The sequence below is a fragment of the Neophocaena asiaeorientalis genome, unplaced genomic scaffold (genome assembly GCF_003031525.2).
Source record: "Neophocaena asiaeorientalis asiaeorientalis breed wild unplaced genomic scaffold, Neophocaena_asiaeorientalis_V1.1 scaffold373, whole genome shotgun sequence".
In the NCBI taxonomy this organism is placed as follows: domain Eukaryota; kingdom Metazoa; phylum Chordata; class Mammalia; order Artiodactyla; family Phocoenidae; genus Neophocaena; species Neophocaena asiaeorientalis.
The window spans coordinates 1,268,042-1,286,644 of NW_020172993.1; the positions used below are offsets into that span (position 1 = coordinate 1,268,042).

The 18,603-nt window shown below is 39.4% G+C and overlaps 1 protein-coding gene across 3 annotated transcripts in view; it reads left to right on the forward strand.

Moving 5' to 3' along the window:
• The window catches only part of STARD3NL (STARD3 N-terminal like), a 49,646-nt gene that overhangs the window by 16,399 nt on the left and 14,644 nt on the right, over positions 1-18,603 (forward strand). For 2 of the 3 annotated variants that reach the window (XR_003002890.1, XM_024742246.1), the window contains exons 2-3: positions 9,960-10,242; positions 17,085-17,162. Coding sequence is in view for 2 of the 3 variants with exons in the window: in XM_024742246.1 (XP_024598014.1) it covers positions 10,018-10,242; positions 17,085-17,162 (303 nt within the window). In the remaining variant the exon portion in view is untranslated. The remainder of the gene's footprint in view (positions 1-9,959; positions 10,243-17,084; positions 17,163-18,603) is intronic. The other variant, XM_024742247.1, reaches the window with a different exon arrangement.

Genomic DNA, 18,603 nt, shown 5'->3' on the forward strand with positions numbered 1-18,603 from the left:
AAGAGACTTGAGAGAGACACATTTTAAGAAAAGTGGAAGGTCGTGGATATCTATGCGGAAATGAAGAGTAGTCAAAACATACATAATTTCAAAGCTTTTTGGCTCAAATAAGTTGTAAGTTGTGTTCATGTGTACTTTCGAAATGCAGTGAAACATTTCAGTGGGTAAACAGAAATATTTGCCTTCCGATTAGGTTTAGTTTTTGTTTGTTTTTTTTTAAAATATGAGTTTTGACTTATTTTTGTGATGTTTCAGGAATACATTCTAATACGTGGGTCTTACTTGTGGGAGCTATTGTGAGGCTTAAATGACATAATGTATGTTAAGTACTCAGCACCAAGCCTGACTCAGTCTCAGTGTAAGGAAGCTATTGATTTTGTTAATATGTTAATATAAGGCATACACTATTACATAATATAATAATATGTTAATAGGTGGGATAGGTTTGTACTTATGTTCTTTTGTTCTTGTGTGTTCTTGGTCATATAGTGTTAGGATTATGCTAGCTTTATTTCATGATAGGATAGATAGCTTTTCTTTCTTTTTAATGTTCTGGAACAGTTTATAGGATTTTGTTTATCTTTTATTTAAAATTTTGAAATACCTGTCATACTCTCTGACTCTCATTCCTTTGCTAGGTAATTCTTTGTCAACTTTTTCACTTTTCTTTTGGGGATGGTTCATTCTATTCAGGCGATCTATGTCTTCTTGATGTAATATATATATATTTTCAGAGTATGGACTTTCTTTATGATTTTCAAATGTGATTAGTATAAAGTATCACTTACACTTTGAAAAATAAGCTCTCCTATTATGGGACTTGTATTCCTTTCCTAATCTCCCCTCCCGAATCTAGGTTTACCTATGTTCCCTTTTAAAAGACTAATTTTGGGGTTTATTTATATTTTTTAAATTTGTGGAAATGTTCATCCATGTGCAAAAGTAGAGGGTTTAATATAATGAATAACATTGTATTCATTCCTCAGATTGGAACAATTCTTCTTCTTCTTTTGGATTTATTTATTAATTGTACCCATTGTTTTTCTTTTTTATATTTTTCTCCCATGGGGATAGAGTTTTTGTAACTTTGTTGTTTAAATGCCTAATTCTTTAATTTTATTCTTTATTGAAAAGTAATTAGAGCACTTTAAGGAAGTGAATTTGATAATAAGCTTAACTTTGACAGCTTTCCACTGTCACTATTTTCTAAATAGTTTGTTTTAATTTTAAAATATTTTTATCTCAGTAGTTATTTTAGAAGATACTACTATGTTATAACTTTCTATTTTATGCATTATTTGTTCTGTATTTAGCTCCTAATTGCAAGGCTTACTGAATTAGATTTTTTTTTTTTTTTTTCCGGTACGCCGGTCTCTCGCTGTTGTGGGCTCTCCCGTTGCGGAGCACAGGCTCCGGACGCGCAGGCTCAGCGGCCATGGCTCACGGGCCCAGCCGCTCCGCAGCATGTGGTGGACCGGGGCACAAACCCGTGTCCCCTGCATTGGCAGGCGGACTCTCAACCACTGCGCCATCAGGGAAGCCCTAGATTTTTTTTGATAGTCTAGTTTTATCAATTTTGTAAACATGGCATATCTTCAAAATAGCACATAGTCTATGGTTGTAGGGTTAAAAAAACTAATTATCTATCTTTTAAAAACTTACAGTATTCAAATAATCTGTATCCATGTTTGTATCTTTAAAATACTCAGTAGATTTTAAAAAGTAATCTTCAAAAACTTCCCATTTTGATTATAATCTATCACTAAGTAAGCTTTTGCAATTTTTTAGTTTTTTTTTTTTTTGAGTATAGTTGACTTACAATGTTGTGTTAGTTTCAGGTGTACAGCAAAGTGAATCAGTTATACACATACATATATCCACTCTTTTTTAGGTTCTTCGTTTTTAAAGATGCATTTTGTATTTCTGTTCTTTCTGGTAAGGAATACATGGATACTGATTGGTAAATCTTAAACCTGATTTCAAACGTATTACACTTCTTAAATTTAAAAATATCAAATATTAGCTATACTTACTTAGTTAAGAGTATATATATAAAAATCCTCAGAACTTAATTATACCTCTTGAGTCTTCGAAGTTTTTGTGTACTTATTAAAAATCTTTAGCTGAACTGTGTATGCTCCCCTGCTTTTTATTGAGTATGAACTCGTAATCATACCCAAATGCTTACAAGTCAGATTTAAAATAAGCAAATATTGGGGCTTCCCTGGTGGCGCAGTGGTTGAGAGTCCGCCTGCCGATGCAGGGGACACGGGTTCGTGCCCCGGTCCGGGAAGATCCCACATGCCGCGGAGCGGCTGGGCCCGTGAGCCATGGCCGCTGAGCCTGCGCGTCCGGAGCCTGTGCTCCACAACGGGAGAGGCCACAACAGTGAGAGGCCCGTGTGCCGCAAAAAAAAAAAAAAAAATAAATAAATAAAATAAAATAAGCAAATATTGGATCACCGTTGCATAATCAAGTTCAGTTACTATAGCTTTGGGTTGAGCTTGGTAACTGTCATGTACTTAATAATTCTACTTAAGGAAAATTATTGATAATTATATGTAAGTTGATAAAGAGATATTGGAAGAATACTGGAGTGATGAATACAACCCTTATATAATTCTCTTTTGAAACGTTACCACTTGCATACTATATACAGAATATGCTAATATTTTTTGGTGGCTAACCATCACTAAAATGGTCTCTGGATGATATCTCTAGAAGCTCCTAAAGAGCAATTTTGTACGATAAGCCTGTTGAGGGTCGTCAGGAGACGTCCAGACGTTTATCTCCCAAAAAGCTTCTCAGTGGCATCACGTTGGTGACTTTATTAGGTTTGAGTCCAGCCATCTTTCTTGTTGACTGAGAAACCTCATTTGTCGGCTTGTGTATTCAGAGCCCAAGGGAGAGTGGCTCTTTCTCACATGGGTAAACTTACATCTCAGAATCTCCAGTGAACACCGTTAACTGCCGTGTAGACTGGATATTTATTTCAAGCTGACCATTCTATTGTCTCCCTATCACATTTTAATAAGAAGCACAGAATTGTGAAAGGTTGTGGGAGGCATGTAGGGAATTATTAAACTGTTCAGTGACAAAAGGCACTGATGATACCCTGATGCCATCACACTAATGATAGGAATAGGAAGGCCAGTGGATTGAAGATACTTAAAATCAAACAGACAAGGTGTCCCCACTTGAAGAGTGCCAGACTGGGCACAGGTGCCATTTGCTTGTGACACTCCTTTTCCTGTATTTTCGTGACTGACCCACCCTCTTTCTGATGGGCACATTCCCTCTTCACCTCTTTAGATCTGAACATATGTCGTGTCACCTTGTTCTTATGTCTTGGCCTACGAGCCGTTTTGCTTCTTTAAGGGCAGAGCACATCTACTCTGATTCATTATGTGCAGATTTTATGGTTTAACTTTCAGAGGGCAGTATTATTTCAATTGTTTCAACATTCTCTCCCCATTGTAGTCCTGATGATATGGGCAAATCTATAAAAAGCCTAGCAGAGTTTCATACATACATGTAGATCTTTTTCTTCTTCCTTTTTAAAACATTTCACTCATTTTCAGTTGGAAAATCAATAGGAATCTGCTGGAAAAAATTTGATTCCTTGATTCAAAGTTTTTTCTTTAAAGTAATGCCAGTTGGTTGGGTGATTTTATTTAGATGCTTTAAAAACATTTTTTTTACTTATTAATTTAAAATAACTTTATTTTCCATATTTCTTTATCCAGTAATTTCCTATTGCTACAACTACTAATCTGGATGTGATGTGTAGGTGTTTTAAAATTCAATCCAATAGTCTAGATTTTAGAAATGTTTTCTAGACATTCTATTTAACTTGTACTACATAAAGCATAAAGTAAGCCAGGGCTGTTTTGAAATGTGAACATAATGGTAGCGGACATTTGCCAAAGACAGGTTTGTTTGATCTTGATTTTATTAACCTTCCTGTAGTGCTTCATCATGATAGTTCTCCAGCCCAGGAAGCTGGAATGTTACACAAATGCATCAACTCCCTAACCTCAGCTGCTGCCAGGCTTTCTAAAGACACTTTCATCAGAGTTATACCAGGTCTTTACCTTCCAAGGTAAAATGGACATACCTATAGCATCAGTACCATGAAGAAGTACAGGATGATGAATCATACCTTTTTTTGTTGCTTAGAACATCTTTACCACAAACCAACTTTATGATGTTTTAAAAACATAAGCAGATCATTTAAGAAGACACTAAATAAAAGTTTTTAATTTATGAAAGTTTGAATAGTTGGTTGAATCTGACGTGTAGATTTCCAAGGTCTTCTTAGGCATGCAGAACTTTCCTTCTCTCATACTTTAGAATAGGAAGGTTGTCTTACTATGTGTTTCTGTTGCTGTGGATTAGCTTCCTTCCCACAGCTCTCTCTTCTCTCTGCATGTTTACTTCCAAAGCATCTGTGTTTGTTAGTTATCATGCCTCTTTCTCATACTGGCAAAGTATGTTTGTAAATGTCAGGTTACTCCCTGACATACGATTCCTGTTCTCCACTTCTAGCTGTTTCATTTTGGAAACTATGGGCTCTACATAGAGCTTTTAAAAACCATCATAAACCAGGTCTCATAACACGTGGTGGGGCTTGCAAGAAGAGCGTGAGATTGAGGTGCTTCTTGCCCCCAGAGGAACCCAGACCCAGGGTAGAGTGGGCACAGCTGGGGCAGCTCGTGTCTTTAGGGACAAATCCAATGACTGCATCCCAGGGGCCATTTGAACACCTTCTGATGTCCCTCCTGTTTCCTTCTAGGAATCTGATGGAGAGGACAGAAGTGGAAGACCCGAGTCTTAATTCTAAGATATATCTTGAAATATCCCTCAGACGAGTGTGTCCTTATATAATCTACGTAGGCCTCAGCTGCTACCTTTTTGTATTTTTCATCTGTAAGCAAACATTTACTTCAGAGGCAAGAATAATTTCGGCAACATAGATGAAGAAAGCTTTTTTTTAAATATATTTATTTTTGGGTGTGCTGGGTCTTCATTGCTGAGTGCGGGCTTTCTCTGGTTGCAGCGAGTCGGGGCTTCATTGCAGTGTGTGGGCTTCTCATTGCAGTGGCTTCTCTTGTTGCGGAGCATGGGCTTCAGTAGTTGCAGCACGCGGGCCCCAGAGCACGCGGGCTTCAGTAGTTGTGGCGCACCAGCTCAGTAGTTGTGGCTCGCCAGCTCAGTAGTTGTGGCTCGCAGGCTCTAGCGCGCAGGCTCAGCAGTTGTGGCGCACGGGCTTAGTTGCTCCGCGGCATGTGGGATCTTCCTGGACCAGGGCTCGAACCCGTGTCCCCTGCATTGGCAGGCAGATTCTTAACCACTGCGCCACCAGGGAAGTCCCTGAAGAAAGCTTTGAAAGAACAAGAAGAGACACAATCTGCAGGTGTAGGATTCTCTTTGCCTGTCAGACGACGGGGGAATAGATCAGAGTGGCAGACTCAGATGACTCCAGGCTAGGTCGAGGCTGAGGCCAAGTGGAGAGTGCGGGCTCCATCTAAAGAGTTCAGCATCTTCTTGGCTTTATTCTTATGGTAAGGGAATGCAGGCCTGGCTATTCTGTGTCTTTTAACTTTTCCAGAGAAGCTAGACATCTGGAATTTTAGATGAAAGATCATTATTTAAAATGTTAGCAATTAGTTCAAGATCTTTAGAAACACCGTACAAGACCAAGCAAAACATGTCTGTAAGCCAAATCTGCTCCACTGGCCTTTGGAAAAGATGATAAATATTTTTAGTGTCTGTTATTCTCAATTCTCTCTCTCTCTCTTGGAGGAGAACATACAGTGTCCTGCTGTGGCCGGAAGTAATACAGAGGAGAAGGCTGGGTGCCTGGGTTGAGAGACTTGGTTTGGCCACCCCAGTAGGTGCCCAGAGGCCCTTTCCACTTCTCCCAGGAGAGACTGTGGGACTTCTGTAAAATGCTAGCAGTGGTAGCTACTGCGGTATAGCAGCTGCTGTTTACCATCTGGGTGGTATCAATTCTGTGCTGAAGCAGATGGAGCTGAAGTTTTGGCTTAGCTTTGCTAAGATTATTTTAAACCAGCCTGGGGACCAGTGCAGTAGTAACATCTCAAAGATATAAGCTATTCTTTCTGGAAGCAAAAGGATTTCAGGTTTTTGGGTTTTCCCACGTGCACAGGGTATCATCATTTAGGAAGCCACCAGTATAGATATGGCAGAATTTTTCTCCAGTTCTAGCAGGGTGGGATTAAGGGAAGAGAATACGGCAGAGAGCTGTGTGTGTTTGGGCTGTAAGTACTGCTGAAGTGGCCCTCAGGTAAGACAACAAGACCACCTGTGCCTGAGCTGTGCTGTGTCACGAGAGCCACCTGTGGAAAAATAAGAATGGATTACAGGTTTTTGCTAATTGCAGAATCAGAGCATGCATTGGAAAAATTAATTAAATTAATTAAATCTAAATCTCATATGGCTCCCCTTTGAAAAGCTGATGGAAGCAGCAGTCTCCCTTTCTAGAAAACTACAGGTAGTAAAGGAAATATTTTAGGCTTTGTGAACCATGTAGTCTCTGTTGTGACTGTTCACCTCTGCTGTCTTCATGTGAAAGTGTCCATAGCAGTCGATACCAACCATAGGACTGCATGTGGTAGTATTCTAATAAAACTCCGTATTAAGAAACAAGCAGCCTGCAATATTTGACTTACAGGCTATAGTATGTTGACTCCTAGTTTAGAACATTGACAGCTGTGGTAGATTGGAATATTTCTCAGCAAATGTCCACTTACCTTCTGCTCCTCTCTGGATGGAATGTACATCTCAGCTCCATGCCCTCTGGGCTTGGCCTTGAGATATATTTGAACTCTAGAATGTGAACAGAGATTGCAGTATGTTTACATAGTCGAGCTTGTCTCCTGTGCTCTTGCCACTTGTCGTGAAGAGAACATGTAGTTTCTCCATGACTACTTCCCCACGTAGTCCTGGTCCAAGGGGAAAGACAAACAGGCAGCAGACTTAGACGCAACACAGTTTGAAGCCAAGCTCTGCTATCCACTACCTGAAGCAGAGTTGCCAGCTGGGCCCAGACTAGACCAGCTGAACTGCAGGCACCCTGCAGACGCATGAGCTTGAGAACAAATGTAGATTGTTTTAAGCCATTGGGTTTGGGGGTGGTTTGTGAGCACAGCATGACTGTAGAAATAGCTAGCCCATATAGAGGAGGATAGTTACCCATCCAGATAAAACAATTATGATATGAATCTCTTTTTCAAAAACCAAAATAACAAAAGAGGATGCTCATCTCCTTACACAAATTCCAGTAAAAGATAAGGGGATGGTTTTCTTTATTTTATAATTCTCCACCCCACTCCTTATCACCTTCCCCCCTCCCCATGCTTCTTCCACAGTTGGAATAAACCCTGCATTGTAGATTCAGTCTCCTGGTGTACAGCTAATCAGAACTTAATACCCTCTTTAGAGAGGCATAGCTTTCCTCAAGCCAACCCCAGAGAGGACTCAGTACAAGAACTGGATATTTAATACTTTCAATATTATATCTGGGAAAATATCCAAGCTTTTCTTCAGAAACAAACAGTGTGGTCTCCTCAGTTCAGCAGAGTCTTTTGAGAGCCCGCTCAGCGTTAGTGTCTGTGCTAGATGCTAGACGGGATTTATGCATTCAATATGTGTTTTGTTCTTGCTGTGTGCTGTGTACTGAGGTAGTCCCTGGGGACACAGGGATGTGCAAATCAAATTCAAGGCCTTCAGGGAGCACTCCAGCTAGCAGGAGGGCGGGCAAGTAAGTGGATAATTAAGGCACAGTGTGGTAAGCGGCACCATAAGTGGCATATCCACAGTCCTAGGGGAGCTTGGAGGAGATGCACTTGGCCTTGCGTGGGGATTGGAATGTGGGGAGCATTTCAGGAAAGTCTTGTTGAAGGAATTGACACTTGAACTGAATCTTTCTGAAGGACATGGTTAGGATGAAATCCTATCATTGTAGAGTAGAAAGAGGCTTTAGAAGTATCTTCCTCTTGACACATTAAAAGGAAGCTCTCCCTTCCTTTTAAAATTTACTTCTGTCCCAGACAGAGATCAGTCTAATTAGAGTCAGGCTGCTGAGAGCAATCTGTGCAGTGGGTAACTTTATCATTGAAGCTATTGCAAGTAGTATCTATACATTCTAGCTAATTAGAAGTTATATATACACATGTCTGAAAAATAATGTAATGATTCTCATTTCCCAAGTCAGGTGTACAGCATTGTATGATGTCAGTTTTTTAGTTGGAAATAGCCTCAGATTTCTGGGGTGGGTGTTTTGCTTTGTTGTCCTTTTTATTCATGAGGGGTGGGCTCAGGAAAGGAGGAATGAGTGAGACTAAGAAGATGATCCAATTACCTTGCAAATGATTTTCTTCCTAAAAACAGTCCTCAGTTTGAATTGTGAATTTGTTGATTTTTCTGTACAGTCTAGTGGCTTTAAATCATTGATACGACAATAAATTATCAAAAAGTGAGTACAGCCGTGTTAGCACTACTCAGCCCAAGAAAGAGGACTTGACCAAGCTTGCACCCTCTTGTCACTTTTCCTTTCCTCTTGCTCTAAGGTAATCGCTGACCCAGCCTCTAATGACATAGATCAATTTTTGCCTTGAAGGTCTACAGTTAAGTTCCTATAGATTTCCAGAAGTAGGGTTACTAGATCAAGCAGTATGATTATTTTAAAGTATCATAGTTCAAACTACATAACGAAATTGCTTTCAAAAATGCTATGTCATTAAATCACCACATTGTATGAAAATGTGGAAAGGACTTTTGTTCCTGAGTGTGGGGAGGGAGAGAACTGAAGGTCAAGTGTGAAGATATAGAGTTCTGGACTGTGAATAGGACCAAATGGGACCATATTACTTTAGGGAAATTCCAGCAATGTTCTGAAATTGTATTTTACCCACCTGGAAAATGTTCTTCTTTCTACTGGACATTGTCAGTCATTGTGGCAGAAAGGAGAGCAGGGTGAACCATGCGCTGGTTCTTAAGATCTGGACGCAGGTAACACACATTACAGTGGCCACATTACACTGGCCAAAGAAAGGCACATGAATTCAGTAGAGCCAGGGGCATATAATCCTCCCATAGGGCGAGGTGGTGTAGGAAGGGAAACTACAATGTTTGGCAAAGAAAAATACCATCCATCATACTCTCTATTTGATGACTTTGCCTCATCCATGAGGAGATCAGATCATTCAGATCGCCAGCCTTTTATTATAGAAGCACATGCTGGCCTTGCGGGGATGGGAGTCCTGCGTCTCCATATAGGACTGTGATTGTTGCAATTATCAGTGGGGTTATAATGGTAAACTAATGGTAAACTTTTTGAGGTATGCGTACTTCTTTTCCAAGAAGAGGCCCAGAAACATGCTTATTCATTAAGAGGTAATGGAAATACTAAATTTGGTTTATTAGATACCTGTGGTGGAAAGCAATTCCTCTTTAGGAAACAGATTTTTTTTTATAGTGGGTTTACACGTTCTGGTTACATGCTCTCTGGGAAGCTATTCAGTAAATGTTTTCCTAGTCCATGGGTAGTGACACCGACAGAACTGTAGAGGTTTTCTCCCTGGCACAGCAAGGGAGCTGGCTTGGCTGGGTCACCCAGAGGCTTGCTCCAGGTTCCAGGCACACCTTTCTGTTGCTAACTGCCTGTTTTTACCGTATACTACTTACTATAAATTTGCATTGTTCTTTACTGACAGTCTTTTCCATAACAGCTTTTTTGGTATTGATAGTATTGATGGATAACATCAAGAATTGCTTCTCATTTCTCTTTCTCTCTATGTCTTCATCAAGACAGAAATGTCTTCAGTTAAAAAACCCTGATGCTTAGTGAGACAGGCAGTCACACGGGGCAGAGGTAGCACTGTGGTATCAGGTGGGCTCTGATTTAACGTGCGTTTCTCTTTCATTCCCCAAAGATTTCTTCTCTCTAGGGATGGTGAAGTTGGAGAGGGGCTCCTTTAACCCTTCTGCAGGATGAACCCTGTGCCAGAAGACATGGAGAACGCTCTCATGGGGAGTCAGAGCTCGCACGCTTCCCTGCGCAACGTCCATTCCATCAACCCCACGCAACTCATGGCCAGGATTGAGTCCTATGAAGGAAGGGAAAAGAAAGGCATATCTGATGTCAGGAGGACTTTCTGTTTGTTTGTCACCTTTGACCTCTTATTTGTAACGTTACTGTGGATAATAGAGTTAAATGTAAGTGGTTTTTTTTTTCATGACATTATACAAATTGTTTCCAGAGACAAAAACAAAACAGTTTTCTTCTTTTTCTCATCATTTCTGTCTCATTTTCGTGAATTTCATCTTTTTTTCAAATGAGGCACCATTGGTCTTCTCCAGCTGATTTGGACCTTTCTTGTTTTTTTATGGTTATTATCAATATTTAAAAAGAACCTGGTTAGTTTAAAATTCACTGTGTCTGCAATTATGAAAGTTGAATTCTTGGGGTTTTGCTCTATAACAGGAGTTGGCAAACTGCAGTCTGAGAGCTAAATTCAGGTGGCCTGGTTTTATAAATAAAGTTTTATTGGAACACAGCCCTGCCCATCTGTTTACATATTGTCTGTGGCTGGCTTTTGTGCTGAGTGGTTGGGTTGAGTAGTTTTGACAGAGTCCATCTGGCCCACCAAGGCAAAGTTTTTTATTTCCTGGCCCTTTTCAGAAAAAAACTGCTAATCACTGCTTTAAAAAATGTAACATGCTTCTGGAATATGTTTTAAATGTTGCATTTACTTTCTAGTTCCCATATTTAAGATTTTGCATGCCCTTATTTTTTATTTTTTTGCAAAAGATTATTTGTTCATATTTTATCAAAAAAAAATCCTAGGGCTTCCCTGGTGGCGCAGTGGTTGAGAGTCCGCCTGCTGATGCAGAGGACACGGGTTCATGCCTCGGTCCGGGAAGATCCCACATGCGCGGAGCAGCTGGGCCCGTGAGCCATGGCCGCTGAGCCTGCGCGTCCAGAGCCTGTGCTCCGCAACAGGAGAGGCCACAACAGTGAGAGGCCCACGTACCACACACACAAAAAGAATCCTAGAGGCATTTGAAGTTTTGTCTCTCTTTTGTCAAATTTATGTGGTTATATTGCCAAATAATTGTCTAGACCAGTACTATCCAATAGAAATGAATGCAAGCCTCATGTAAGTTCTCTAGCTGCTACATTTAACAAAAATAAAAATAAGCAGGTAAAATTCATTTTAATAATACATTTTATTTAACCCAATATATCTGTTTTCTCCAAAGCCTCGGCTTTGACTGTTTACGTCCCTTGCCAACAAATAGGTGAACTCTTCCAGAATGCTTCCTCCCAAGCAAAAATTGTCTGTTTCCTTCACTTTCAGCAGTTCATTTATTTCCAAGAAACATTTGCTAAGGCCTGGGAAGCAATAGTTAGTAGCTAGTGTTTATTATTAAGAGGTTACTCTCTGCTAGGCATGGTGCTAGGTGCTTTATAAGAAATTTATTAAAATAGAGAAAATATGAAAGGATGCTGAGATTCCTGTTGGAAAATGATTTTTAATTTTGCCTCATGATAGAAAGAGTCAATGTCTTAATCTAAACTCTGATTAACATTCTGATTCATAGCAGCAATTTTAGTTCTAGATTCTAGACTCTTAATAATTAGCATCATTGGATTCATTTAATTTCATCATAAATTCTAATAGAGTAATAAAACTTCATGAAAGCAGATATATACTTATATTAGAAAATTTAAAAAATTTAAACAAAAGAAGATAGATTTTTCCCAGAATCAAGGTCATATGCAGCACAGACCTACCGTTAAGTTTCTGTTTATAGATTTTTCCTTCTGTTAATCTAGCATTGTGGGTATGCCTTAGTTTTGTTTCAAACCAAAAAAGCCAGTGATATGACAACAGTAATTTAAAATGTCTCTTTTAACCATGTGTTCCATGTGTACACATTAAAGACTATATTTAAATTGGTATATTTTAAAGGAGTAGTATGTTTTCAAAACCAGCAGCTGTAGCATGAGAGATGAAAAAGAAATGCATCTTTTAACAGGAAAGCTTAGCAGCAGTCTTAAGGAAGCACACTTAAAATTATTGCAGTGGCAGCACAAAATCGAGGCATTCATTGGTTTGCCACTAATATGACCGCTGAGTGTGCACTTAAGTTAGGGAAGCTATGAGCTGGGGCCGTGGTGGGTCATGGGATTACACTACTCACTTCCCTCCTTTCTTACTGCTTCAAGGAAATTGAAATGGAAGTGAAGTAAGTGGGATGCACCCTGTTTCGTTCATCATAAGCAATCTGTTTCCATCCATATGCAACATTTTATAAATGAAAAATCACCAGACCTAGCAATTAAGAAATTTGTTTCTACCCTCACTTTTCCACTGACTACCAGTTTCCCCATTTGTAAAAAGAGTATATGATCTTTGAGACAGTATATCATGACTTTCTTACCAAGGCTGTTTAAAAAAAAAGAAAACATTTAACTTTCTAGTTCTATTTGTTTTGAATTGTCAGCCCTGACCCGGGTTTTTCATTACACACGGTACCATCCCTTTTTCTTTTGTTGTCTGTCTCTGTAAATCTCTAATCACTCGGATGCACTGTTATTTTCACATGACTATACGTTTACCGAGTGCCAAGACATAGGCTTCTGATTCAGGTGTTGCAAGCTCCACAAAGAGCTACATGAGCTTTAAAGTTTAGCTGAGGAGGTGTAACAGATGATCTTATATTGCCTCCTACTGTTGATCTTTAAAAGAGGAAAGAAATAGCATAAAGGGAGCTTAGGCCTTCAAAAGAGTATGGGGACCCAGCTGTTCTATGCAATCATAATAACCAAAATATTTTGCCTTCATATATGACTTCCAACTTAGCCACTTTTCCTCCTGGCTCCAGGGAGCTGACTGGCGCCAACCCAGCCTGGTGTGCAGGGCCTAGGTGAGCTGGAGCGGCCTAAGAGCACCTTGGTTCATTTTCCTGCTGGAAGACCTTGGGCCAGCTGATTTCTTTGTCTTTTTCTTTTTTTGACACTTTCATTGAGATTATGGTTCAAGAAATACCTTTATCAGTGCTTATTGCCTGTCTTCCTATTTTCTAACTGGTGTACCAGAAAGTGGCAGAATGCTTCTAATTTGTCCCAGAGCTGTCATGGCCAACTCTGTGGCCTCAGGCAAGCCATGTAAGTTCTCTGAGCCTTGGTTTCTCAGTTAACTGAGGTAATACCTGTCTTGCCTTCCTTGTGAATTCTTGTGAGGAGCAAATAAAAAGATATATTCCACAGCCCCTTGGCAGTTATGAAGCTCTATGTAACTATAGATTATGTAATTTACTATTAGCTAAATAAATTCTACCCAGAAAGAGAAAAAACAAGTTGGTTATTAATCTCTCTCTATTGTTACACTTATGTTTCAGGTATTTATTATCCTACTGATTCTGATTTTATTACCCTACTGTCATTATGTTCTATAGCTAAACTGTGATGACCCACGATAACAGAAACTCACTGGGAGAGTTCAGTGGGTTAGAATTATCTGAAGAGTGGAATTAGGGATAGAAGGGTGATCTAGGATTGGATGGTGGGACCAATGGGGAGAGGGTTTCGAGATGGAGGTGAACAGAAGCACTGAGGCAAGACTGTTGTGTTTATGCAGGTGTGTGTGTGTGTGTGTGTGTGTTTTGGATGGGACAAGGGCAGATGCCTGGCTAGAAATAAGGTGCCTCTAGGAAATGAAATTGCCTAGGTAACCTGGTTCTAAACAATTGAAATTCTTAAAGAGCTACATGGAAGTGTTGGACTTACCTCAGTTGTGAGCTGAGATAGGTTCTAGAGCAGATTGAAAAACACGGTTTTGAGATGTTCCAGAGGTCACTGACTCGCATTCCACATTACATCACGAGCTACCTGCTATGTCGATTTGGACACTTAACTTGACATTGCTCCCCGACGACACATACACACACCCACTTCTTTATCAGTAAAAAAAATACCCTGATGCTCAGGCCAGAGGTGAAGAATCATCCTTGATTGATTTGCTTGTTTGTTTTGTATTTCTCATGCCCCCTGTCCAGTCTAAAAGTAAGTCCTGTCAAATCTGCCAGCAAAGTATACTCACAATGTGATCCCTTCTCTCCATTTCTACCATTGCCACCCTCGACCAAGCCAACATTATTACTCATCCAAACTGCTGCACCCTGTCTGTACCTGACCAGTTTGCCTGCTTCCACACTTGCCCTCCCCAAATCCATTCTCCTGATAGAATCCACAGTGACTCTTAAAAGTAAAAACATAAATCAGAGGTTACTTTCTGTTTAAAACCCTTCATGGACTTAACCGGAGCACTTAGCATAAAGTCCAAATGCTGAAACTTGGCTTGCAAAGCCCCCCAGAAGCCAACCCAGACTTCCTTTCCCACCCTCTGTTCCTGGCCCACCCAGATCAGCCAGACTTCTGTTCTCAGCATGGAACAAGCTCTCTTCTGTCTTAGACTTTGATACTAGTTCCTTCTATATGAAATGGTTAATTCCCTTTATCTTGATGTAGATTTCAACTTAGCATGCTGGTAGCAGTTTAAATGCCACGAAGAGAAGACTTCCATGACCACCCAACCCAAAGGAGTCAACTATTATTCCATCACACTGTCCTGCTTCTGTCCTCTTTGTAGCACTGATTTTCTTATGTGTCTCTATCTCCACTTGCTAGCATGGAAGGTCCGTAAAGACAGATATATTGTTTTGTTTACTGGAGTATTTCCTGTGTTTAGAACAGTACTTGGCATTCACTAGGTGCTCAACAGGTATTTGGTGAATGGATCAAGATAATGGCCGTGGTTTGCAGATCAGGATAAGTTCCGTGCAGACTGACCGTAAGAACGTAACTCAGAAACTGCTGAAGGAGCCCCGTGGAAGGCGGTAGGAGTAGAAAAGGAGCAGCTAACTTGAGAGACATACTAAAGGAAGAAATATCAGACGATTTGTTGATAGGCTGATTTTATCACCCCCAGTATCCAAAGGTGACTCTAAGATTTCTAAGGATGGAGCCTAGAATAACAGTTACCAGCTTTGGCAGAACTCTGGTTGGGAAGGGGTTCCATGTGAAACTAAAGATGAATCTGGGACATCTTGTGCTAGAGATGACGAAGATTTTGAAATAATTTAGAGTACAAGATGGGCTAGAAATGTAGATTTTAGATTTCTATATTTAAAGGCAACATGAAATCAGGGTCTCTTAAAGTATATGGATACCGAAGAGAACCCTTTTCTACTGGCTAGTTATTGAACTGCTATCAGCAGCTTTAATTCCTGTTCTCTCAGCCAGGAGGGGTAACTTCTATGTGGTAGAGAACTCCTCTTTGCCATAGGCTACTTGGAATAATCTTTTTTAAAAATATGTTGGATATTGGTAAGTTTCCTCAGTCTGAAGAGACATAGCAGTGAGACTAGATGGTTGGTTGGCTTTTAATTCTCCTTGCTCCCAGGTTTTCAATTCTATTCATTTGTAAAGGTCTACCTATAGTCAGGCAGGTCTGTAGGCAACCTGCGCAAATTACACAGATGTCTAAGCCTCCTTAAGGGATTTAAAGTACAGAATAGTGTTTATGGTATACCCCATTTTCATAACAAGTACAGTTGACCCTTGACCCCAGCATGTGGGGGAGGGGGACAGTAATCTTTGTATAATCTGTAGCCAGCCCTCCGTATCCGAGGTTCCTCCACAACCACGGATTCAACCAGCCATGGACCATGTAGTACTGTAGTACTTACTATTGCAAAATATCCATGTGTAAGCGGACCCGTGCAGTCCAAACCCCTGTTGCTTAAGGGTCAACTGTACTTGAAAAGGTATATAAGCCAAGAGAATCCTTTCCTTATGGCAACTTTTATTCTAATTTGACCAATTAGCAAACCTTGCAAAGGTATTCCTTATTGATTTTTTTCCCCTTTTTTCTTTTACTCAGGTCTTGGGTTAATTGCCCTCTAATTTGTCCTTCTCAAACCAGCTGCACTGGTTTGCCAGGACCAGCGATGTCTGTGCTCCAGATCAGAACCCTGAATTTACTGTTGTACATCATGTTCCCTATTATCAGCTAATCCACGGGCCCTCGCCTTATAGAGGGTCTGCTTAGAACGCTGCATTCGCTTCCACGCATACATTCCCTTCCTTGATTAGTATTCTATGTAGTTCGATATGCAGAATTTTGAACTTGATCATTTAAAATTCATCTTAATAGGAGAATTGGGAGAGGACAGAAAATTTATCGTATTAGCTTTAATTTTCTTCATCCATAACTTTCTCACATAGGTCTATGTGAGACCTGGTCCTTATTTTGTTATCTGTTCAAGTTAAAATATATATATATATATACATATAAGTTGATAAGAGTGCAGAATTTTAAAGTGCTAGGAGCAAATAGGATCAACCAGGAGATTTTTGACACTTCTGAGTCATGATAACTGTCGTCATGGATATGTGCTAAGAGATCAGGGGACCACTTGACCTTCCAAGACTTAAAATAGTGCAGTGGTCAGAAAGTGAGGGGAGCCCTGGATAAGTGTTAATTTTCTTCTTTAAAAATATGTTTTGTATCTACAATGGAATATTACTCAGCCATAAAAAACGAAATTGAGTTATTTGTAATGAGGTGGATGGACCAAGAGTCTGTCATACAGAATGAAATAAGTCAGAAAGAGAAAAACAAATACCGTACGCTAATGCATATATATGGAATTTTTAATATGTTTGTGTGATTGAAGACTTTATCTTACAAGAGAAAAAAAATTAGTTTTCACATTTAACATTTCAGTTTACCAAAATATGAACTACAAAAAATGGCATTGTTCGTCATTATATATTTATATTTGTTGAACAAATGAATTCAGAATTCAAGTGGGAAATGCGCTTCAGCATTTTTCTATTCGAATTATGAGCGTTCTTTTCTCCCATATTTTAACATTTCTGGGTTAGGAGAAGGCAGAAAAGTGTATGCAAAACCTTACTTGTATGTTCTCTTGTATTATTTTCACACATAACTCTCCTCATTTTTACTTCTTCCTCTCCTTCCCAGGTGAATGGAGGTATTGAGAACACGTTAGAAAAAGAGGTGGTGCAGTATGACTACTACTCTTCTTATTTTGATATATTTGTAAGTATTCTCTGTTGTAGGTTTCATTTTGGACATGATGAAACTAACCAAAAGGCAAATTTCCTGTCAGTAGATCTCAGATTCTATGCCATTCTTTTTTCCTCTTTTAAACATTATCTTTCCTTTTTCCTTATTCTTGGACCATCCAGTGCTCTCTCTCTCTCTGTCTCTGTCTCTGTCTCTCTCTCTTTCTAAGAAATTGCCTGGTCATCTCAAGGAAAAAAAAGATTAATGAGAAATACGGGAGCATAGCAGAAGAAGCCATTCTGATTTTCCTTTGTTCTTTAAAATGGCTGAGATAGAAGCCACTGACAGACCCTAATCACTGAAAGGAAAATGCACCTGTTTACGTAATAACACATGAAAATGCCATTCCTTTTCTGTCTTGAAATAGATTTCTGTGTATATTTTTAAAAATAATTCTGTTTCATTTTTCCGTAATAGGAGTTTTTGAGAAAAGTGATATATTGATAATCTTGGGCAAAACTAGTCAGTTGTAGAATTATATGCAGTTATCTGTAGATGAGGCAGTATCTTTCCAGGACACACTGTGACTTTGGTTGGGTTTAATACATCTCACAGTATCTCTTTACAGGTGATAGTGTAAGTCAGTCAGATTCTAACATTGTGTTAGACACGATATAGGCAATTAAAATTCATAAAGAATCCCCCCTAAATTCATTTTAACTACTTTACTCACTATCTTTAGAAGCTGTGTGCACAACGGATAAGACCCTTGAAGTCAGAAAAACCTGGGTTTGATTCACAACACTATCACTCATTGTATATCTTTGAATATATTAGGTCTAAACTTGAGTTTCCTCATATGTGAAATGAGATCATCATCGTTCTGAAAAGTAAATGAAATACTACCTGGAAAACACTTAAGCCCAATGATAGGTACGTCCTAGGAGCTCAGAGACTCACCTGCAATCACGTTTATTATCATCATTAGTTTTGGATGAAGGGTATTACTGATTATATTTTCTAGTGGTTTTCATACTACTCTAAAAAGTCTTGTTTTATTTTCTTTTTCCCACACTCACTGCAGAAGTATGTGTGAGGAAAGAGATGGGGTTCCCAGTAAATAGAGATCAGGGTTCATGTCATCACCCCCTTGCAATCTGAGTAATTCCATTTTTATCTGTACGGTATGTTAGGGTTCCAATAAGATTGTTTTGAAAAAGTGTTTGGCTGCTACAGAATATTTGGAAAACCACTGATATAATTTAATCTCCTTTTCCAGATGAAGAAATTGAGTCTCATGGTTCAGTGTCTTGACCTACCCCAGGTCACTGTACTTGGTGGCAGAGCATGTGAGATCCCAAATCTCTTGATAATTTTTTCCTGTAAAACTATTGACATGGAATAACAAAATGAACTTCTCTTTTTCCTTTTATTTCCCCTGTTGAATTTATCTTAACATAGTCTGAGCCAGGAC